This window comes from Rhinolophus ferrumequinum, chromosome 8 (assembly GCF_004115265.2).
Source record: "Rhinolophus ferrumequinum isolate MPI-CBG mRhiFer1 chromosome 8, mRhiFer1_v1.p, whole genome shotgun sequence".
NCBI classification, from domain to species: domain Eukaryota; kingdom Metazoa; phylum Chordata; class Mammalia; order Chiroptera; family Rhinolophidae; genus Rhinolophus; species Rhinolophus ferrumequinum.
The window spans coordinates 69,947,672-69,970,546 of record NC_046291.1 but is presented as its reverse complement, the minus strand read 5'-3'; the positions used below and the strand labels follow the sequence as shown (position 1 = coordinate 69,970,546).

General features: G+C 36.3%; 1 protein-coding gene across 1 annotated transcript; it reads left to right on the top strand.

Moving 5' to 3' along the window:
* The first annotated feature begins 15,528 nt into the window (after positions 1-15,528).
* LOC117025991 (enhancer of rudimentary homolog) lies at positions 15,529-16,310 on the top strand. The gene has a single exon (XM_033112377.1). The coding sequence runs from the start codon at positions 15,572-15,574 to the stop codon at positions 15,884-15,886; it is 315 nt and encodes a 104-aa protein (XP_032968268.1). The 5' UTR covers positions 15,529-15,571; the 3' UTR covers positions 15,887-16,310.
* The last annotated feature ends 6,565 nt before the right edge of the window (positions 16,311-22,875 follow it).

Genomic DNA, 22,875 nt, shown 5'->3' with positions numbered 1-22,875 from the left:
CTATTTTTATTTCTAAAATAACTTTGCTTCTCTACTCCCATCTACATGGTAAGCATGGACCTGTTAGATTTACATAGTGAATGAAGTTTAATAAAAAATGTATCACTTATATGGAGACTGAAGTTTTGGGGGTTCTATCACATACATCCTTTGAAGCAGCTACTCTTGGAGGCAGATTAGTCCTCCTATGTATAATGAAGCTTAATACTATCACCCATGTCTAGGGCATGATAAATAATAAATGGAATAATCCTTGTTAATCCTTCAGCAAAATTCTTGACATATGACAATATTAATTTTTTATTGTTATTACAATTATTTTTTACCAATGTATAGTGTCAGGCTTTGTCTCACATATTTCTACCATGATAGTTAAGCCTGATTTAAAACTTCAGTCTTGAAATTGTTTTTCATTTCTTCTAGGGAAAAAAAAAAATATTTTCAAGATTCAGGGATAAGCTATGTCTAAAACTGAGAAATAAAACAGTGTCTAGGTTTGTAAAACATAGAGGAAAGTTAGTATTCTAGATATTTAGACTAGGAAAGAAAATGTCAATGGGAATCATAATCAGTGTTTGAAAATATCTAAGATCTTTTATATGAAAATGATTCATCTTGTATAATAAACACAGAGGTTGCCAAAAAAATGTATACACAATTTAAGAAGGAAAAAACTTTATTAAAGTTGTAATACTCAATATATACCAATAACACAAGATGAATACAAGTCTGGTGTACACATTTTTTTGGCACCTCTGGTACATGAGTCAAAGAAATAAATGGAAATAACAGAAGAGAAGTGGGTGATTACCAGTTAAGATTGGTTTATAGAGAATTCTTATAAGTAGAGATCCTTCATCTTCTATGAAATACTAAAGAATAATAAAAAATAAATGATTCATCATTTCTCAGCCTTTTGGCTAAGATCATGTGTAAAAATAAATGATTCGGCTTCATCGGTAGAAATTTATATTTTTTTCAATGAAGTGTCAAATGATTTTAACTTAAAAAAAGTCTCAGTTATTTTCTATGTAAGTCCTAAAAAGAAAACATTAGTATAATAAAATCTAAACCACTTCATTAAAAAAGCATACATAGAGAACTGATTCTATTTAGCCATAACTCACAATACTAAAATCACTATTTGCATTGATAAATATATCATGTATTGTATTTTATTAACAAAAGATGGATAAAGGTCCATGGGAAAAAAAGTAGAAATTAGAAAAAGGAGTATTACTTGTTCTCTGAGAACATATATCATTCTGAACTTCCCTTTTGGCTTTCTGGCAACTTCCAATTTTAAATTCCATCAAGAGGCGTAGCCTACATAACGTAAAACTCAGATGGCAGTGTATGTGTCTTTCTATTTGCTTTGGCAGACCTCTCATCTCCCTTAACAAGACTTGGGTAACAGATCAAAACCAATAAAATTATAGTTGGTTACAAAAGACTGCAGTCCTAGTTTATTCAGGGTTTTGTATTCCACCTCCTAGGGAACAAAGATTCCACAGATTTTATGCCTCTTGGTGTGGGCCAGCTCAGTTACTTGGACAAATGAAGGAAGAAGATTTACACATTGTTCTTGGTGGTTTGCCCAGGTGTTTATTTTCTTAAAAAAAAAAAAAAAAAATCATTGCTACTTAAGATTTTTTCTGGAGAAATCCAAGTATTCTTGGGGCAGCATCTCAGTTTATCCATCTAATATTCTTATATCATTTGCTTTCAGTGCCTTTGCAAATCTTTCTTTTAGGTTGTTTTGCATCCATCCATATTTAAACCAATGGTGAGATACATATATATATATATATATATATATATATATATTATACATAATATACATTATATTATATATTATATATATATATATACACACACACACACACACACACATATATATACATATGTTTCACAGAAAACAAGACCTAGCCGGACCATCAGTTCTAATGAGTCTTTCGGAACAAAAATTAATATAAGACCCAGTATTATATTATATTGTATTTTTATAAAGACCTGATCTTATAGTAAAATAAGACCGGGTCTTATATAAATATTCCCATGGGCGTACACAGATTTATTTGGAATTCGCTAAGAAGTAATTACATTTAAATCTCTTTTATTCAAGCTCAATAAGCCATATCAAAATCCAAGTAAGAGTAATGTTACATAGATAGCTCTGAACCTGTTCTTGTTTGTATTCAGTGAATCATTCTTAAACATCTACTCTTTATTACTGCTAACAAATTGCAACATACCCAACATCTGATTGAATCACCCAGATGTCTTCACTGAGGTGGAGAACCTCTCTTTTAAACTGACATGCAGTTTAACTTGCCATCCACAATTTACCAAATTGCAACTACACATACTGAGCGTTTAAATATTTTTCATAATTAATCAACCTGCTTTACTCTGTAGAAGTATGTGTTATTACTGTAATGAACTCACCCAGTTCAGTCTCTTAAAACATTGAAGCCGATGTGTCCATCTGAACGCAGTGACATTCATTTCTATACCCAGGGTATATGTTTGTTATTTTTCGAACCTATTTATAAATCTCATAGCCAATAACATCCAGCCTGCAGCATCATCATGGCTTTTTTAACTCTGTAGTGCCGGCAACTGGTTCATTCACTGCCTAGCACATTGCTGTTGAATGAATTTGGAAGAATTCATATAATACTAGTGTAACAGAGTATGTCAACTGCCCAACTTTAAAAGCAAAGTCTTTATGTTCTTGAATAAGATGGGCAGTTAATAGATTATGACTTGAGGGTGTCAAGCAATGGGAAGGAATTCTTTGTATTGGCACCAGAAGAAGACAGAGAAAATGAAAGCGATAGAGAGGGGTGTCATGGCATCTTTCTAAACTGACTTGAAATAAGAGTCTTGATTATTAACAGAAGGGTTAGAACCTTAAGCTGAAGAAAGTGTTTTCACAAAGAATTTTGTAAGATTCTAAACACAGGTTAGTGCTTTTATAAATTGAAAATAAACGCAAAAGTGCAGCTGCAAACTGGGAATGGAAGAGGTGTTCTCTCCATTTATCCCTGGACAGCACTCGTTAGTAGCACCCAGAGGTCAACAAGCTTTTCCTCCAATCTGAGAGTCTCTTTCTTTTGATAGTTGAGCTTATCTGATTGACATGTACTGGCCTGACAGATGTTTTTTGTTACTGTTTTCTAAATTATTTACTTTTACTATATGATGTCTATGTTTTGTTTGGGGTATGGTTTCCAACTGATGGCTTGGAGGATACATACTCCATTTAAAACTGATGTTTGTAAACGTTAATGATCTTAATGCGTCTCAATTTTTCAGTTTTATAGAGTGCGTATTGATAGTTCCCTTTAAATAATGAATAAACTGGAACTCTCATATTTTTTCCCCACTTTCTTTCTTCACTCCATCTCCTGATTGTGGTTATGTTACTCGTTCCACTTTTTCTTATAGGTATCTTCATATCATGACATAATGTATTTGAACATCTATTGTTGATCTGTCTTCTTTAAGCAATATTAATCAATACCCCAATAGGAAAGATTAGAAATTTAGTCTTATTAAATTTCTTTCCACCATTTTTCACTTAAAAAAATCTGTTAATTATGTTAATTCTATATTTTCAAAGTTGTAAACACTTATATTCTGATTTAAAACCATAATCCCTACTTTTATTTATTATTAATACTAGGTCTAAATAGACTGATTATTTATACCCAGCCCTTTCGCACAATGTCCCCTCTGATGGACCTGAGAGATGCTTCCACATATTGTCCCCACCCTGAGACCTTGTCATTATAATATAGGAGTAGTGGGTTCCTCAGAAGCATGCTGTATTTTTTAAGGACCGTGCTGTATTAGTTAGGATGACTTTTGCTGCAAGTAAGAGAGATTAAACCACCAGGACATGCATTATCTTATGTAATAAAGAATCAGCAGGTAGGCATTTGCAGAGTGGTTGTTCAATGGAACAGAGACATTACTAAGAGCTCAGATCCTTTGCATCTTTTCTCACTGCCAAGTTCGACATGGAGAATATTTCCCAAGACAGTCACAATATTTCCAAGAGTCACACACAGATAATGATGTTCAGGGGAAATAAAGGAGTTCACCTACCTGTGTCCCTTTTCAACGTGAACAAAAGTCTCTCAGAAGAACACAATCATGTACACTTTCTAAAATTGTGTCACTCCTCAATCTCAAACTAGCACTGATAAAGACAAATTATGATGATGAGCATTTATGCAAATTATGATGATGAGTTAATTAATCATAATTAACCTCTGAAGTTCAAGGCAATCCCATATTTACACGAACCCAGAGTCTGTTGGCAAAGACTAAAGCCAGGGACTAGGGCATTAGGAAGGGAGTGGGTGGAAGGAGTAGACAAGCAATGATGTCTGCCATAGCTGAGACATTGTCAGAACTCTACAAAGTCTGTGTCTGCCTTTGCTCCTGTTGGATTTGGCAGTTATTCTTATAATTTTGTGGCATGTGGTTATAGCCATTTCTTAGCTTCATTGAAGATAGAATCTCTCTCTCTCTCTTTGTTTTCCTCTTGGTGGGTTTTAGGGACATTTGTGAAAAGAAAAACACTTCATTCTGCTCTCTGTCAAACTAGAGATCAATGGAATGGACATTTTCCTAGGAATAATTAACTGGAAAAGCAGTAAACAATAATTTAGCAATACACTAGAAGGAAGAACATAAACAGACTTTTTTCTTAGGGAACTAAGAGGGCTTCCTTCATCAAGGATTGACCTTGTTTTTAAATTTAAAATTTCTCTGTTTTAAATCTCACAGAGACAAAAATTTCACTGCACTAAGAAGAGCTTGAAGTGGGTCAAATGATTTCATGTACTTTTTCTTTCCTATCAAATGCAACACTCATAAAATTTAAATATCCCCTACACTGCTTTCTTTCAGTCTTCTCCAGAATGTAGAAATCTTATTTCAAGGGGTCCCGGGACTCAGATCTGGAATAGTTTATTTGATGATGGGAGGGGACAAAGAGGTGTTTGGTTCCAAACCCGTAGCTGCTCTTCTATAGGGACACTCGGGTCAGCATTTTAGCAAAAGGAGGGCATAGCTTTATCCTTTTTATAACCTTTCTGGGGAAGAGATGGAAGGATGATGATGAAATCTCACAACCTTTCAATCCCATTAAACTTCACCCAGGGGAAATACCACTAGACCTTAAACAAAGGAACTAGTCCCTCCCTAAATAGATTAGAGGGCATATATCAAGCAAGCAGGCTTTCCAAACAAAGGAGCTCCAAGCAGGCTTATTTTTTTTTCCTTCAATGCAAACAAAACAGATACATTTTAAAGGAAAGGATGCAGTGACCCTTGGTTAACTTGCTTCAGAGGAATGGCTATAGCCTCAGTGTACTGCTTTCCTGTAATAAGGAAAAATCACTACATGACTAAAGCCGAGTATTAAGAAGTATTTCCTGATACCGCCTCATACAGAAAGATATCAAGGGGACACCAAAATACTATAGCAATGAAAACTAGGGGCTGGGAATGGGGGTAGATTCATCCTACTTTGGACATTAATGTAGCTATAGCTTCGTTAGTACTCTCAATGTTAAGAGGCTGAGGGATAGTCAGGTTATATATACATGCCTAAGCAAAAACTGAGGCCAAAAGCCCTTAAAAATGATTGCCTTTCATCAGACTTCTGCCAGGATGAATGTAAACCGGTTGTGTACAGAAGCCATTCTTGAGATTGAAGCAGCAGCTGTGGGTGGAAGAATGAGTCTCAGAACTCCTTTGAGTGTTAACCTTTAGACTCCTCAGACTAAACCCGTCTGTGATGGCAGAATCAGCGGAGGCCCAGAAGAAGAAGGCACTTGACTGCTACAGTGAAGATGGACCCATTGATTAATTTGATCAAAAAGTAAAACCAGAAGGAATTCAGAACTGCTCTGATATTATGGTTGCGGTCCTGGAGTGAGACGTAAATACAAAACAACTCTTCTTGTGGCAAATGCTGAGGGAATTAGATATAGCAGCAAATTCAACTATCTGGTAGTTCCACAAATATGGTCTGTGGATTATCACTTTTCAAGAGACTAAATGTAATACTTAACATTATGGAAACACATTGAATTTTCTCTTATCCCTTTTTGATTAATTTTTCAGGAGCCACTTTTGATCTTGGAGTCTTTCCTGTGTTCAATAATTGCCACCTTAGATTTCTATAGAAGAAAAGTACAGCTCTTTGAATGTTTTAGGGGCCCATTCTACACTAGATAAGGCCTTAAGGAGAAAACAGGACACATTTACTACTGTGATTTATTTATAATATTTTGATCCTCCCTCATCATTCTAATCCCTAAAGACTAATCAACAGAAACTACCTGATTTTAACATCTGCCAACCTACTTTTTACAGCTTCTTGGAATAACTGACATCATTGTCCTTAAATTGAGTCAAAACTCATATTCTCTCTAAAGGGAAAAAAGAAGTGTAGTTTTACGTTTTTGAAGTATTTAGATAATTATCTCATAGGTTTCCTACAGATCTATATGTGCAAAGCTGAAGCAATTGCTCAATAAGGTTAAGGACTTAAAAAAGTGAAATATAAATTTACCCGTTTCTATAGTGGCTGTCTCCATGGTACCTGGTTAAACCGATACATGCATGACCCAGCAGGTCTTTTACCTCTAATTTATGTCAGTGATGCTAATTATGCTTTATACAATTTAAATCAGATCTCTTGTTTGAATCTTACATTTTAAAACAATTATTTCCTCATATTGTTTTCCTGAGAAGAAATGGACATTATTCTATGACATGCGATTATTTCTAAACCACTAATTTAAAATGGCCCATCTCCTTTCTTTTTCTGTCCATGTCTTCTTCAGTTTAAAGCAGTCTAGAATAGTGATTGAAGACACTATGTTATAGACACTTAGTGATAGAAATACCATTTCTTTTAAACAATGAAACCCATTGAAGGGTTTTTATTTTACACTGGTTAATTTTCTTCCAATTAAATGCAAAGCTCATTTTCACTTTCACTGTGCATATGTTTTTTGAGCTATTGTTAGTCATATGTGTGAAAGTAAACATTGAATGATAAAAATTCAATGAGACAACACATTAACATAAAAAGTTCAGTATAGTGAATCAAAAGAAAATTACAGTAATAACAATATAACTATCGCTATGGTAATAACAATATAACTATCGCTATAAAAGATCAATTAATTTGATCTAAAACTAGAATCAGGATGAGTCCTAGATCTATTCTATCATTATGATAGACCTGAAATAAAAGTTAGCACAGAATCACTTACTAAGCACCAAGCACTGTTCAAAGAGTTTACATACATTACGTCATCTAAGAATCTCGATATCAATCCCATGAGGTAAGTTATTAGCCTCATTTTACTACAGAAAGAAAATGAGGCTCAGAGAGGTTAAGTAACTTGCCCAAAGTTACACAGCCAGCACATGTTGGATCCTGAACACTAACTCAGGCTGTCTGGCTCCAGATTCTGTGTGTTTTTATCCTAGCTGCACTGTGCTAATTATATGCAGTTAACGGGGAGAGAAAAAGAAGGTAAAAATGAAAATCAGTCATGGAAAATGGATTCACTACTGAAGTATTTTTCTTCCCATATTTTTAGTCACTGCTCCTCCCCTGCAAAATTGATTCCAGGTCCCACCCATATTTTTTTACTATGGATTCTCTCTAATTAAATCTTGCTTCTTCTCAGGCTTAATTTTCCACATCCCAACAATCTTCACCTCAGAGAAATCAAATGATCTCAAATAATTGTCCAGAGGACCGAGGCAGTGAAGATACATTGAAGTTTGTCACAAAGAAAATAAATTTTTGCAATTTCAGTTCTATATTTTCAGGGAAATTTGAGGATTGGAATATTTGGGGGAAAAAATGGTTATAATTTTTATCATCTGAAAGTAATGCACCTTAAGGAGGCAGAGGGCCAGCTGAGAAAAGTCTTCAGGTGAATGACAATGAAATTTATTGCTCTAACTAGTACACTTTGGAAAACAACAACTGTGCTATTAGCAATTAAACTAGGACAGTAGGCATACAATGGAACTGTGTGTGGCAAGCTGGCATATCTGATTACCCTACCTTTAGAGATTGGAGGGGCAGAAAGATGGTTAAAGTAGAGAGAAAAAAATGACTTTTTCTATTGATGGTGAAGATCTTTCAACTTATATTAAATATGCTTGTATAAGCTCATGGTCTCCAAATTATTATTTTTCCTATTATCAATTCTATAGAACTGGCACCATGCTGAGGACTTAATTTATATTGTCCCATTTACACTGCATAGCAATCCCATGAGGTAGGTACTATGGTTATAATTGTTCTGGAAAAGAAAAGTGACTTGGCCAAGGTCACACAGCTTGCAAATGGCAGAACTCAGACGTATACAGATGTGAATGCAATCTCTTAACCACTGTATTCAATGCCTTTCAAATTATTTGACCTTAGAATACATTTTAACATATAATATATTGATTTTCTCCAAGAACTTGTGGGATACAATTTTCTTTAGAACAAAGTGTACTGCAACTACTGTCTCATATAAATTTATTACTATAAGAACAAAATAAGAATTTGATTGCTACAATTAAAATAGTGAATAAAATCACAAACACACATTCAAACAAAAAAATACAGGATCCATGGCAGACAACATGCACCGGAGTTGTTGAGTGACCCCAAAAAATGCCGATTTGTTTAACATACAGATCACACTGTATATGATCATTTCTTAAGGTCAAACTTTAAGGATTCCATAACTTTAAGGGTTATATAAACGTGTTTATGTAATACCTTACATTTGTATGGCATTTTCTATGTATGAGACGTTGTTCATACCCATTTACTTTGATAATTCAATTTATCCTCACAACCATCCTGAGATAAAAGCTATTACAAACCTCATTTTACAAATGAGGAAACTGATATGCAGAGATGTTAGGTTACCCACCCAAGGCTAGTGAGTGATGGAGGCAGGATTCAGACAGAGCCTATCCTGACCAGATCGGTGCTGAAAGTTACCGTGTCACACTGACCTTCACAGCATTTTTCTCGTGGTGGTTACTGGAGTGTGTGGAGATAAGAGATAAATGTTAAAAATCTTCTAAAATGTATCTTGTTCCATTGTATTTGTTTTCCAGGATGTGAGTGTGTGTGTTTGTGTGTGTGTGTGTGTGTGTGTGTGTGTGTGTCTGTGTGTGTGTGTTTCTTGAAATCTATAGAAAGTGAAAGTGTGTGTGTGTGTTGTGAGGGGTATAAAGGAAAGTAGAGCTTAACCCCATGATAAATAGGATGAGATCTGGAGTGAGAATCTGAACTGATATTTAAGCAAAGAGAAGGTTAAACAAAAATCATCTGTATAAATAAGCACATGTATTCCCTCTACTGCCATAATGCACATGTGATATTGCTAACTGAGATTTGAGACTCAGTTTTCCTTTGCTCTTGCTGTTTTTAATTGTATTCCTCCGTGTGTTTTATACGACGGGCTCTGATTGCCTTGATGCAATCATCTAGATGTTGGCTCCCCAAAGTGTGGTCTGTGGATCAGCAGCATCCACATCTCCTGGGCCCTTGGGAGAAAGGCAGAATCCGGGCCCCTCCCACTTCTACTGATTTGGAATCTGCTCTCTAACAAGATCCCTGGGGATTCTCATGCATATGAAAGTTTGAGAAGCACTGGGGTACAGAACCATGTTGAAATCCTTTACTGATGAGAAACAGTCTTCTTTTTACATTTTCAGAACTAATCAAATGGAAGAGAGGTCAAAGCCCTTCATCTGTGGGGAAGAGAGGCAGTGGGAGAGACAGGAAGATGCCTGGCTGAGGAGAAATAAACAACACTCTGTTTCTTGCCTACTCTGCCACCACCCTCAGATCAGCCCCCAATCACTACCCATGCACACCAGCAACTCTCAGCATGAATACACAGCGACATAGAACGATGAAGTTCATAATGTTTGTGTCCAGGACAATGTAATAGGGGAGATGAAATCTCAGAACAGACACCTACAAGGCAGTATTGGTAAAAGGAAATTTTTCTTAACCCAATTAACCTACAGTAAAGAATCTGTGGAGTCATTAACTAGGCCAAATGTCCCAAAGGATTCAAAATGAGAATGTGGAATGGGACTGAAAGTTATTGAGTGTCTATCATGTGCTTTCTCTATGAAATTTTGCTAAGTCTTCACCATAAATTGATGAGGTCCTTATCTCCGTTTAACAGATTAGGACATTGAAGCACAAAGAGGTAAACAAAATTGCCTGCAGTCACACAGTGAAGTAAGGCTGCCAGCTTCCAACTCTGGTTCTCTGACTACTAACTAGTGCTTTATCATCCAAAGCTGACCTTATAAAAGAAGCAGGCAGCAGGTCTCATAAAACTGAGTACCTTTGGCCTTATCTTTCTCTTTCTGTTTGCTTTTACTTGATGCGAATTGTTTCTCAGGTGCACTTCTGGTGAATGATTTACCATAGATGGGATGTTCTACATAAATGAAAAATATAAAAGAAGTATAAGGTGAGGTCCCGGCCATGAGTTTACAGTTTAATTGAGCAGAAAAGTAACCCACATGTAAAAAACAAAGGTGTATTATGCTTAGACGGTGTCAGCGGCTATTAACACAAAGTAATTCAGAGAGGAGATAGTTATAACTGAGTCATTGTAGCTCATTGTAGTTATCTGAGAAATCTTTGAAATAAGGTGGACCTTGGGATACTACGATCCAGAAAGATTCCTCACTCAAGTAGAAGTGTCCCTGAGTTTACTTTGAGTTAATATGACTCTAGACCTTTAGTCCTATATCCTAGAGATAAGATTAGGCTTGTTTCTTTTATTTGTGCTTCCATTTAAGATTGCATTTGGACTTAAAAGCAAGGGATCCATGGCTAAAATAATAAAAATCCTAATTTGAATTCTATTTTTAATGAAAGTGAGCTGATAAGGTAATGGACTGGAGGAAAGTGGTGTTTGGAACAGGAAAGGGAGCACGGTGCTGAGAGGGTGTAGAGAGCATGCCGTAGGGAAACTTCATTCCCTCCAAAATGTTGCCAAGGACTGGCCATGACCCGTGTGAGTAATACACGGGGTCTATCTGTCACAAATACTGAAAAAGCAAAACTGCAGGCTGCTCTAAACTTGTTCGGGCAAGAATGTTTGATCCTTGGCTGAATTCAGACTGTGTGTCCAGCCGACTTGATGTCCTCGGGCATTCAGTCCTTCGTTGTGGGAGCAACCTCACATTGGGCGTATGTGAAACGTCACCAGGGCAGTTTCTTCTGCAAAGTCCTGAGGACAAGACACCAGTGTCCTTACCTATAGGTGTCACGTTGCCTGGACGCCTGAACAATAAGTACCTAAAGGAAATCCTAACGTGGTTATGCGTAGCCTTGTGCTTTGGGAACAACTGTTAGAATTTGGGACCTTTAAAACATGGCCCTTGAAAAGGAAAGGAGTATAAATAAGGGATCTAAGAGAATAGCTACTCACTATACACAATAGCCAAGACATGGAAACAACCGAAATGCCAATCGGTAGACGACTGGATTAAGAAATTGTGGTACATTTATACAATGGAGTATTACGCAGCCATGAAGAAGAAAGAAATCTTACCATTTGCAACAACATGGATGGACCTAGAGAACATTATGTTAAGTGAAATAAGTCAGACAGAGAAAGACAAATACCATATGATCTCACTTATATGTGGAATCTAAAGAAAAGAATAAGTGAATGAACTAATCAGAAACAGTTTTGGAGACATAGAGGAAAAACTGAGGGTTGCTAGATGGGCGGGCGGGTGGTGATAAAGGGGAAGGTGAGGGGATTAGAAGACAGTCGGTAACCACAAGATGGCCACGGGTTCTGAAAATTAATTTGGGGAATGTAATCAATAATGTTGTAAAGATTTTGTAGGGTATCCGATGGACACATGTCCCATTAGGGAGACCACCTCAGGGATGATGTAGTTACCTGATCACTGCACTGTACACCTGAAGCTGAACAATAATGAATGCCAACTACAAGTTTGTGTGTGTGTGTGTATGTGTATATATATATATATATATATATACACATACACACAAGTATATATATATACTTACAAGAAGCGGAGTACAGCATTAGGAATAGAGACAGTGGAAACGTAATGGCTCTGTGCGATGTCAGAGGGGTAGTGGATGGGGGGAGGGGGGTCCACAGTGTGAGGGATATAAATGATAAACGTCTAAGCATTACTTTGTCTTGTGCACCGGAAACTAATAAAAAATCAATAAATAAAAGGAGAACAGCTACTGAAAATCACCACTGGGTTTAAAGGCTTGTCCACTACTTGTGGTATGCAGCATGTTACCTGACTTCTCTATTCATGCAACAAACCCGTACCCTGTACCTAGTACATGCAAGGTGTGAATAGACTTTCTACCTCATAGGGCTGTCAGGAACATTAAATTGGATAACATTTGTAAACTCTTTAGCCCAGTGTCTGAAACATAGTCATTGCTCAATAGCTATCATGTTACAGAAATAATCAAAAGTACATCTCCACATCTTTGTTAGAAAGTACAATCCATTTTTAAATTGAAATAATTGTAGAATACCTGCATGCAAAAATACAGCCTGCATAATGCGATGTCTAACGTAAAGCACAGGACAAATCCCCTTTCCCAAGCCTGTAAGAGCCAATTTAAATTTTTCTGTATAGTACTGGAATTTTTGCTGAATTTAATATTGTTCCAGTAATAATAAAAATATTGTATTTTTATGTAACTTTAAAAAACATTTTTCACATTAATTAACTCTAAATGAATTATTATTGCCAGTAGACTTGGAAATCTCCTTGTTTTATAGAAATTTTAGTATATAAAATTTATTTTAAATGAATTTGACCTAGATCAGTAACTGAGGTAAAACAATTAAAATGTCCAATTTGGGGGAATTCTGGTAGCTTTCCAATATACCATTAGTTTTCATAATCAAGCTGTTATATGATCTTTTTTCATTATGCATGAGCAAATAGACTCCACTACACTCAATTTGAAGCAATTATTATCTGTGGCACAATATAATCAAAAGGCTACTGCTATTTGTTGAAGAATTCTTTGTTTGCCAAGATTATTAATAAAGTTATACCAGGAGCACATACCGTGCTGCTTGACACTCAGCAGCTGGCTCTGGCAATGAGAAAATAAATCAGAATTCTTGATGCTTGTATTTTTCAATATTTCTGGCCGTGTATGTACTGGAGAACATTTCACTTAAATAGCACTAATTGCCTTAATTGGCTTATGGCTAATAAGCTCGCTGTACTGTTGGTGTGTAGTTAAAGCATTGGGTCTAGTGGAGAAACTTAGATTCTTATAATTCAGTGGTCCCCGTGTAACACACACAGCAAGACAGCTGACGTGCGTGCATGACCCCTCGTGTATTGTGGAATAATGAGGTGTGGAGAGAAGCCCCCTGTGATGAACCCAAGGTGAAAACTTCACACAATCACCCCAGGTAAATAATTCCCTTTTGGAAGCACATGAAGGGATATTAACCTGTCTTGGCTACTTCCTTTCTTGGCCTACTTCGATCCATGAGCAAGCAAGAGCTCTCACCTGCTTACAGGACTGCTGCAATTCCAGAACCCAGCTTTGCTTTCAGGATGCTAATAAGGTTCATAACACTCACAAAAAGAAAACGCCTTCTTATTATATCATGACCCTAACACAGAAATCTCTATTGCCTCTCTTTAGAGCCTCTCTTTATTGCCAATGAATACTTTTGTTTCGGGTGTCATCCCAAAGGAAGCCTGGTGGCTGGGTGAAAACCTGCCTTAGTGCAGTTCAGCAGGGCCAGGACCAGGCTGCCACCACCTTCCTCCCTCCATCGGCTCCTCTGGCAGCTCCTCTGGCAGCTTGCAGATGCCAGAAGTTTCAGAGAAAGGTGTCTGTCCTCTGTTAAGATGCAATGTCCAACCCCCATGCACACAAAGAGCCCCTGTAAACTTTCAGATATTTACATCCCAATATGCTTGAGTTGAACAATGCTAAGAAGGAACACGAAGAAAATGCCCTTTCTCTAAGAGAGGCCCCCATAGTAGAGGCAGGTCTAAATAGTGAAGAGAGGTCAAGATGGGGGGAGTTAACCCCCTCAAACTATCATGCTCCATTGTTCTCATACTGATGTTTTGCTTTATTTACTGAATAGTCTAATACAAAACAAACAAACAAACAGAAAACTGCTTATTGCCATATGTCTAATGCCTTTAAGAAATAACTACTGTTTAGTGGTATTAAAATGGTGTGTGATTCAGGAGGTGTGAAAGTACTAGGATAATAACATTTGCCATGTAGCTGGAATTAGAGTTAAAATTTCAACTCAGAAAGAATCAGAATTGCATTTGATCAATGGGAAAAATTCACTATCTTGGTTGGGCACAATTTAATAGGTGAGCAAAACCTTGTGTCTGGAAATCATGACTGAGATATGTCAAGTACTCACTACGTACTTACTAGAGTAATCAATGCCACTTCAGTGTGTGAAGGGTCTGGGGCTGGTTCTCAGGAGACAGGGAGGTGGGTCTCAGCCTGAGTCCTACCCCTGTGTGACCTCATGGTGGTCTGTCTAGGGAAGACTCAAGTCTTTCCCATCTGCCCTTGGGACTAGCCTCTAGCACACAAGAGCACATAGATTGAGATCACTTTTATTTGGGGGTTTTGCAAACATGAGCAAAGGAAATACGAAAGGAAACAGAACACCCCTGTAAGTGATAGAGCAGTTTGATGTCTCTCTCCTCTTTTCTGATATTCTTATTAAATCTGTACTTTAAATTCCTTCCCACTCATGCTTATGAGCAACTAAAAGCATCTGCCAACACAAGAGAGTTAAAAAAAAAAAAATGAAAGTGAGTAATGGGATTGATGACAGAGCAGGTGCTTGTTTGTGTTTTTTATGCTGTAGATTTAGGAACATGAACTAGTTATTTTTTTATGTTCAAGTAAAGTTTTAAAATATTGAAAATAAAGCATAGGGAGAGGTGCTTCCTTTCTATCCCAGATAAAAGGCTTCCTCGCTATAGTTTTCAATGTTTTCAATAAGTTTGAAAACAGCACAGGGTGACTGCATTCCGAAGAAAATTATTTGTAGGGTATGTGCATTGCATTTCTACCTCTTTGCATTGAATGGTTAGTGGAATATACATGTAACATGTATATTTATTTATTCAACAAAAATCTATTAAGCAGTCACTATCTACCAGGCATCAAACTAGACCCTCAGGATATAAAAATGGTTGAGGTCATGACCCCTGCATCCGGGTAGTTCCTGAATTACTAGGCATCCTGCGTAAGTTAGGACACTTTGGTTACAGGTAACATCTTTAACTTCCTTGAAGAGTCAGGAAGGGTATTGGGATATATAACCCAATGAAAAGCCAGATACAGGGTGGGCTTCATGGTGGGCTGATCTAGTGGCCCAGCAATGTCATCAAGAACTAAAGTTCTTGGTGTGCGGCGGCAGTGTCGGTGGCGGCTTTAGCGAAAGAGTTTGGCGCGATGTCTCACACCATTTTGCTGGTACAGCCTACCAAAAGACCAGAAGGAAGAACTTACGCTGACTACGAATCTGTGAATGAATGCATGGAAGGCGTTTGTAAAATGTGTGAAGAACATCTGAAGAGAATGAATCCCAACAGCCCCTCTATCACATATGATATCAGCCAGTTGTTTGATTTTATTGATGATCTGGCAGACCTCAGCTGCCTTGTTTACCGAGCTGATACCCAGACATACCAGCCTTATAACAAAGACTGGATTAAAGAGAAGATCTACGTGCTCCTTCGTCGGCAGGCCCAACAGGCTGGGAAATAGTTGTGTTGGAAGCATTAAGGGGCTGGGGGTGGGTTTGGAACACAGGTGTGTACAGCGTGCTGTAGTGGAAGTTCTGTATTATAGTAATCCTGTTTCCATTTTGGTACACGCTAGCCCAGGGTGTGTTAGATGAAATATGAGGATCTGGTTCAATCTGAAACACCCACCAACCCTCCCCCCCTTTTTTTTCTTTTTTGTTACTTAAACATTTTTATGATTATTTACATGGAAGATGTTCTTTGTCAGGTGATGTTGGTTTCAGTCCTTCAAAAACTGTTCATGCTTTATAACATTCACTGTACTAACAGCCCTTCTTCAAGTTGGAGTGGGGGTGGTGACACAGTTTTAGTTATGTCCTCAAGTTAAAGTCTTGGTGAAAAACAAATAAATGTTCTTTAGTTAAAAAAAAAAAAAAAAAAAAAAAGAACTAAAGTTCTTTTTGACTCTTCATTCTGCACAACCCATGATAAGCCCACTCCATCTTCTGTCTGGTTACCCGAATGCTCATGGATGCCTATATGCAATGGAAGAGAGAAATAGTCTCCGTTGGCTCTCAAGAATAATGAAATTCCTTGCCCAAATAGTTGAACAAACTGTTATGTATTTCATTGACCCAAATTGGTTCAGAACTGCAATATCCCGGAACAGTATCCCTGGTGCGGGAATTGGGATGGCCATAATTGGCTTAGCCTAATCAGAGACCAGTCAGATTTCCTGGAGGCGTGTTGACTGTTGGCGAAAGAGATTAGGCAGGAGAAAAGAAATAGGTCCCAGGCAATATCTTTTCCCTCATTATCTTTTTAACACTAAAAGCTATTTCAGTAATGTAGGAAATTCATGGGCTGATGATACGATTTCTGAAGGGTCCTGTTTCTCCTAGGCCAGTGGTTTCTCCTAGACGAGTCCCTGGAAGGCTTATTAACACACAGTTTGCTGGGCTTCACCCCAAAATTTCTGATTCAAGACGTCTGGGGTGTGGTCTGAATATTTGCATTTCTAACAAGTTGTAGGTGATGCTGACAACTTTGTTAAGATGGTGCATGTAACAGTAATTTGGCAACCTTTGATGTGCTAAGATCACCAATTAGCATTGAATGAAGTGTACTTCAGATTTTGAAAACATTTTCCCTCCATGAGGCAGACAGTTTTTCATTTACTGTATCATTCAAATGCCTTGTCAGCCTGAAGACATCCTTCCCTCCATTGGACATGACCTTGTCCATTACTTAAAAAGCCTCACATATTCTTTAAAAGCTATTGCTGGTTTTAAATCCTCTAATAGAAATAGTCTCTAAAATTATTTTTAAAGCCAATAATAAACATGTAACATGTAAACTTGTTTTACAGCAAAGATTTAAGAAAATTACAATTCATATTTCTGTAATTCTGAAAAAATCTATTATTGTGTAAATCGGGCTCTCCTACACTTACAAGAGGAAATGTGTTACTAAAACTATTGGAGAAGTAAATTGCTTGTGAAATAAAAAGATCATAATGTATTGACTGTCCATACATTGTACACAGACTATTTTTTGACATTGAACAAAGCAATTTAAGCCATCTCTTTACTGCCCAAATTTTATAATACACCTTTAACTTAAGCATAAAGTTTGGTAATCCTTGTCATTGGAAAGCTGCTACATTTTCCAAGACAATTTGAGTTGGCAGTTGAACTTGAGGAGGTAAATCTAAGGAGCCCAGATAAGTGAGAGTTGTTAGAGAAAAGGTACCTGCTAAGGGCGAGGTACTGTTCTGGGGACTATCTATTTATATATATATATATATATGTTATTTTATTTAATAAATTTAAAAATAAAAAAAGAAATATCAGCAACAAACAAGAGCTCTCATATGCTTTCATGAATTTGCGCTTCTTTCTTGGTGACTTAGGTAAGGTCATAGCACTCAAAGCAAAGATTCTTTAAAATGCCTTTCCTCAGCTTCAAGTCCATCTATAGCTTCTGACTTCTCACTGCATAAAGACTGAGCTGCTTCATAGCACCAAGGGCTCATGTTACTGCCTTCCTGGTAAAGCCTCATCTGCGATCCTCTGGCCAAAATATTCTTCCTCCAGTCACACCGCCTTTCCTTCAGGGTCTGAGCAGAGCCATGGTCTCACACTGTGAGGTCTCTGCCCCTGCCCTTCCCTCGGTTGGAAACACTGCCTCATGCCACCCTCTCTTGATAATCCTACCCCTCTTCAAATTTCTGTTCGAATCTCACTTTCTCAGGAAAGACTTGCTGTGCCATTAAGATCTGTGAAATAAATACATGAACACAGCATTTAAGAGCCTATCACAGGCATGTGTGGTATGATATTTAATCCTTCTGTCAAATGATCAGCCAGTTAGGAGTAGCCACTCTTGCGTATGCGAGGACTAGAATTTGCTCAATATTGTACTAGGACAGTGCTGGATGTGGGACCTCATGTACTTTCAGTAAACGAGGAAGAACATTTTCAATTTCTACAGAGCAAACAGAATTATCACTCACTGTCTACCTTGATTACATATGATTTAGAATTATCTAGGAGAGGTATGTTTTATTTCCCCATGTATAAATACTGACAGGGAAAGACATTAGTTTTTTGGTTTTTTTTCTCTCTCTCTCAATGCTTGACTCTGTATTGAACTTACTAAAATATATGAAAGTGTTTTAATATAAAAAGCACAAAATAAATGTAAAATGCTATTTTTGTGAATAAATGCTTAATGAAGGACATAAAGATAACAATTTAAAAAAATCTTGAGATTTTTCTAAACTGTACGTAGCAGAAAATGTGATTTTGACAGAACACAATGACTATAACTTATTAAGAAAAATAAACAATTTAAGACTCGTGCTCTAAAGTACATTCAGTGAAAATACCTACAAACTTAATTTAGAATTAAATTTTTTCAAGAACAACTTCTACAACATTCAGGAGAAACCTGGATTTAAACTATCCTTCTTCCTCCCCGCTAGGCCATGACATTTAATCTCACAATTTTCTCTGCATTGTATATATTTCACATCCACAATTGAATCAAACCTTTGTCAGAGTTTTCCACTCAGAGGAGATGTACAAGCTCATTATGACTTAGACTTAAAGAAATATTAAATTATATGTATTTTTAGCATTCTGAGTGATTTCTGGGTTCTGTTTAAGCTTTTCAGCTTCTGAATAATAACCACTAAGATGTAGTTTTAAAAAAACACTATACAAAGTTGAAAGAAAAAAAAAATAAAGATAAAATTTCACCATAGTTTTTTTTTTTTTAATTTAGGAGATAGTAAATACTCAGAGCAAAGCTAAACATTAAAACCTGTTTGTGAGATGAATCAGAAGCAAGATTTTCTAGAAGATTGCCTATAAAACTATAATGTACTATAATTTTTCCTATAGTCAAAGCAAGTAAGACTTGAATTACAAATCTATATGAAGTTTCTAGAATTTTTCTTCTAAGGCAGCCTTGCCTTTTATTATTTGTTTTTTAGCTGGCTATATTACAACCGCCCAACATATGGTATTCCAGGAAACATTTCATTTTAAAGGGCTCCATTACAGTTAATGAAGATAAGTCCAATTGGTATAATATAGTGATGAATTTTCTGGTGGAAATTAATTAGATGTGTGAATGAGTGAATGCTTACATTTATTTATATCCTAGGCTAAATGTTCAAAGGAGTAGATGTTCAGAACACAATTAGAAGCAATGATGCATTAAATTGGCCTCACCAAGAAATAGCATTAATTTTAATAGTGCAATGGAAGCTCCTTAGAAAATCCAAGATAAGGTATTCTCTGCCCAGTTGCCTGCTTTTGAGATTCTTTATCTGCCTAAGCCACTTTTTTATATAAAAGTTGATGGGAAACTGAGGATGGAGTAGGAAAGTGCATTTTCCACCTCACATCATAAGGCTGCCTAATGTTCTCATTAACCTATGGACTTCCTTCCAACTCTTTTTGATTTGCACTATGCAAACAGTTTCTAACAACTCCTTTTGCAAACAGTCAGTGACCTCTTTAACCAGAGAGGGAATTCCTCACAGCTTGAAACTTCAGTTACTCTGTTGTATTTAAAAGTGTGACTACTGAAACTACAAAGAAACAACAACATAAACTCTTGGCAGACAGAAACAGTAGAACCACAGAACCAGCTGGAGAGATTTCCTTCCCAGGTGAAGGACCATTCTGATTAATATTCTGGGATGATTTTTAATTTGTGCTGGGAATTTATTGGACTGTCTTTTAGTGATATAGTTAGAGTAGAATTATTTTATTGTTCTAAAGTTTTCTTCTTTCACTATATATATATATATATATTTATTACATATATATAATATATAATTAATATACATATAAATTAATAAGAATAATGACTATCATTTATTGAATCTACCCATGTGTGAGCACTGAGGTAGTGAAATACATGGGTTATCCAATTTAGTTCTCTTAGAAATGCTGTGCATGCATAGGTTTTATTTACATCTTCATTTTATAGGAGTGAAAAGTGGGTTTGGAGGTTGAATATTAAAACTCAGCAGCTGGTAAGTGGCTGAACTGGGATTTGAACAAATGTCTGTCTACCCAGTATGCCAATAAGTCAATGCTAAATGTTTGGGGGAAATTTTCATTATTATCCTTAAAGACACTGGCTGACTATATTATAGTTCTTTTGTGATTTTGTGTAATGAATATCTTGTTGAACCCACAAAACAAATTTCACATATACCAATGCAAAAACACAAGAAAGCTTGAATAATAAAAATATGTGTATTACTTGTTGTGCTGGACAGAGGAAATATATGATTAGGATGAATATTTTGTAGTATCGTACGTTTGCAAACTCCCTCTGAATCAAAAATCTGTAATTTATACATTCTGTATAAAGTTACTTCTCATGTAATAAGACCCCCTCATTAAACCCAAATGCCCCTATTTCCCTAACGGCTTGAGAGCTGAAAAGAAAAACAGCAACTGGTGAACTCAATAACAAGACTGAGTTAACATGTGTATTAGTTTAAAAGACACTTGGAGTTCAAGTAACATATTTCAGTAAATAAAAGATAGTTCAGAAAGTTTGGAACTCTATTAGGTTGGTGCAAAAGGAATTGAGGTTTTTGCAATTATTTTTAACCTTTTAAACTTCAATTACTTTTGCACTAACCTAATAGACGAAAACTGTTTTGCCTTGTGAAGAAATTCATGTAAGAAAAACAGCCAATATCATGATTCCTGAAAATGTGAACTTGATCTACACTTGTAGCCTACACCGTCCTGGCAGCAGGAATTTCATGTTCCTTCAAGGCAACGAGGAAATCTTCACTGCCCTTGAACATGCAACAGTAATATCAATGTATGAGACTTACACCCTCATCACCATTGCCCCTTTCTCTACAAATTCTAGACTTGTCATCTGTAGGACTGATGGACTTGATCAGATTTAGCTGTTCTCTTCAAACAATTTGTTGTATAAGAATAAAGACAACCATGGATATAGAAAACATGTAGACTTGTATTCTGAAAGCAGAATAGAAAGAAAAAGTAAATTTTTCTTTTGATGCTGGTAGGTACTGAAGCTTTGAGGTTACAAATTTTCTTGTTTACGCATATAATTGTGTGGCAGAGCTATTACAAATCATCTTATGGTTTCAATCTCATACAGACTAATTTTATATAAGCAGACATAAAATTTAAAGCTAAAGAGAAATTACCAAACTATCCCAGGGTCTAACTCTATTTGTTCAGTAAATATGTGTTGTTAGATACCTACAACTAAGCATTGCTATGGGATTGGAGATGAGGAATGAGTACAATCAGTAAAATCTCCCTTGCTTTAATCTTACACATGTGATTTCAAAATTATAACACATTCTCAAATCTATTTCTTGAGATAAACATGCTATCTAAGCTTATAGATATAAAAGAGTGGTTATCCAACTCTAAGATTAAGTCAGACACTCAAAGGATGAGGGGACCTCATAGGTGATCAAGTTCATTCCTTGCTTCTAGATATAATACGAGTAGATAGAAGTTCTTGTCATAACTCTTCTTAAAAATTCTTACTTTTCCTTTTGTCTTTCAAACTTAAAATGATTCTGTTTTAACTCTCTCATCTGCCTCTAAGTGACTTGATAAAGAAGGAATTGCTACCTACCTGGAAAACACATTTGAAAACAAGTTGAAGAAAAGCAATCAGGAATGACTCAGGCATTATGGAATTCCATAATAATTGTGGATGGCGGAAAGAGTTCAGGCTTGGCTATTAGACCTAACACCTAGGATTGATCCCTTGTTTCTTAACTCACTTGATCAGAGTCCTCAAACTTCATAGCTGGAGAGCTGGTTAAAATTGATCTCTGGGTTCCACTGCCAGTGTCTGATTCAGTTAGGTCTGAGTGGGCCCTGAGAATTTACAGTTCTCTCAGGTTTCTAGGTGGTGCCAATGATGTCGAGGGGAACTGGCACTGTGAGAACTTCTGCGATCGATTACTAGCTAACTTGTTTCAATTGGCTGAGCTTCGGCTTCTTCATCTCTAAAAGGGAATGTTATTATCTTTACAGTCTTACTGTGAAGACGAATGCACTTAACACAATTCCTGGTACATTGTATCTGCTCAAAAATAAGTTTATTCCCAATCCTGCATCCATTTACAACCTTAAAATACTGAGAACCACATAAATAATCTGTATATGACAAAAATACAAGTTCAGATAAATACGTCTTTTTTTGCTCATTTGCTTTTTGTTTGATCACTGTGATTTGATTATTCCCAAGGCTTTTATTCTTCTAGAAAAGAATCTTGATTGCTCTAACTTTTCGTTACGTTTTTTACCCCTCACCATAAAAATCCAATATAAAATTCATATTTAAAAACAAAACCTCTAATATAAGATCTGGATAGCCACTATTTACAAATAGAATTTTGGGACTTCATGGTATCTTAGAGATTATTTGGTTGGCCTGTTCATTTGGTGGCTGGAAAAATGCATCCAAAGTCACAAA

Bases quoted from the DNA above. Each gene is read 5' to 3' on its own strand.
- LOC117025991 (XM_033112377.1), top strand. From the start codon at position 15,572: ATGTCTCACACCATTTTGCTGGTACAGCCTACCAAAAGACCAGAAGGA.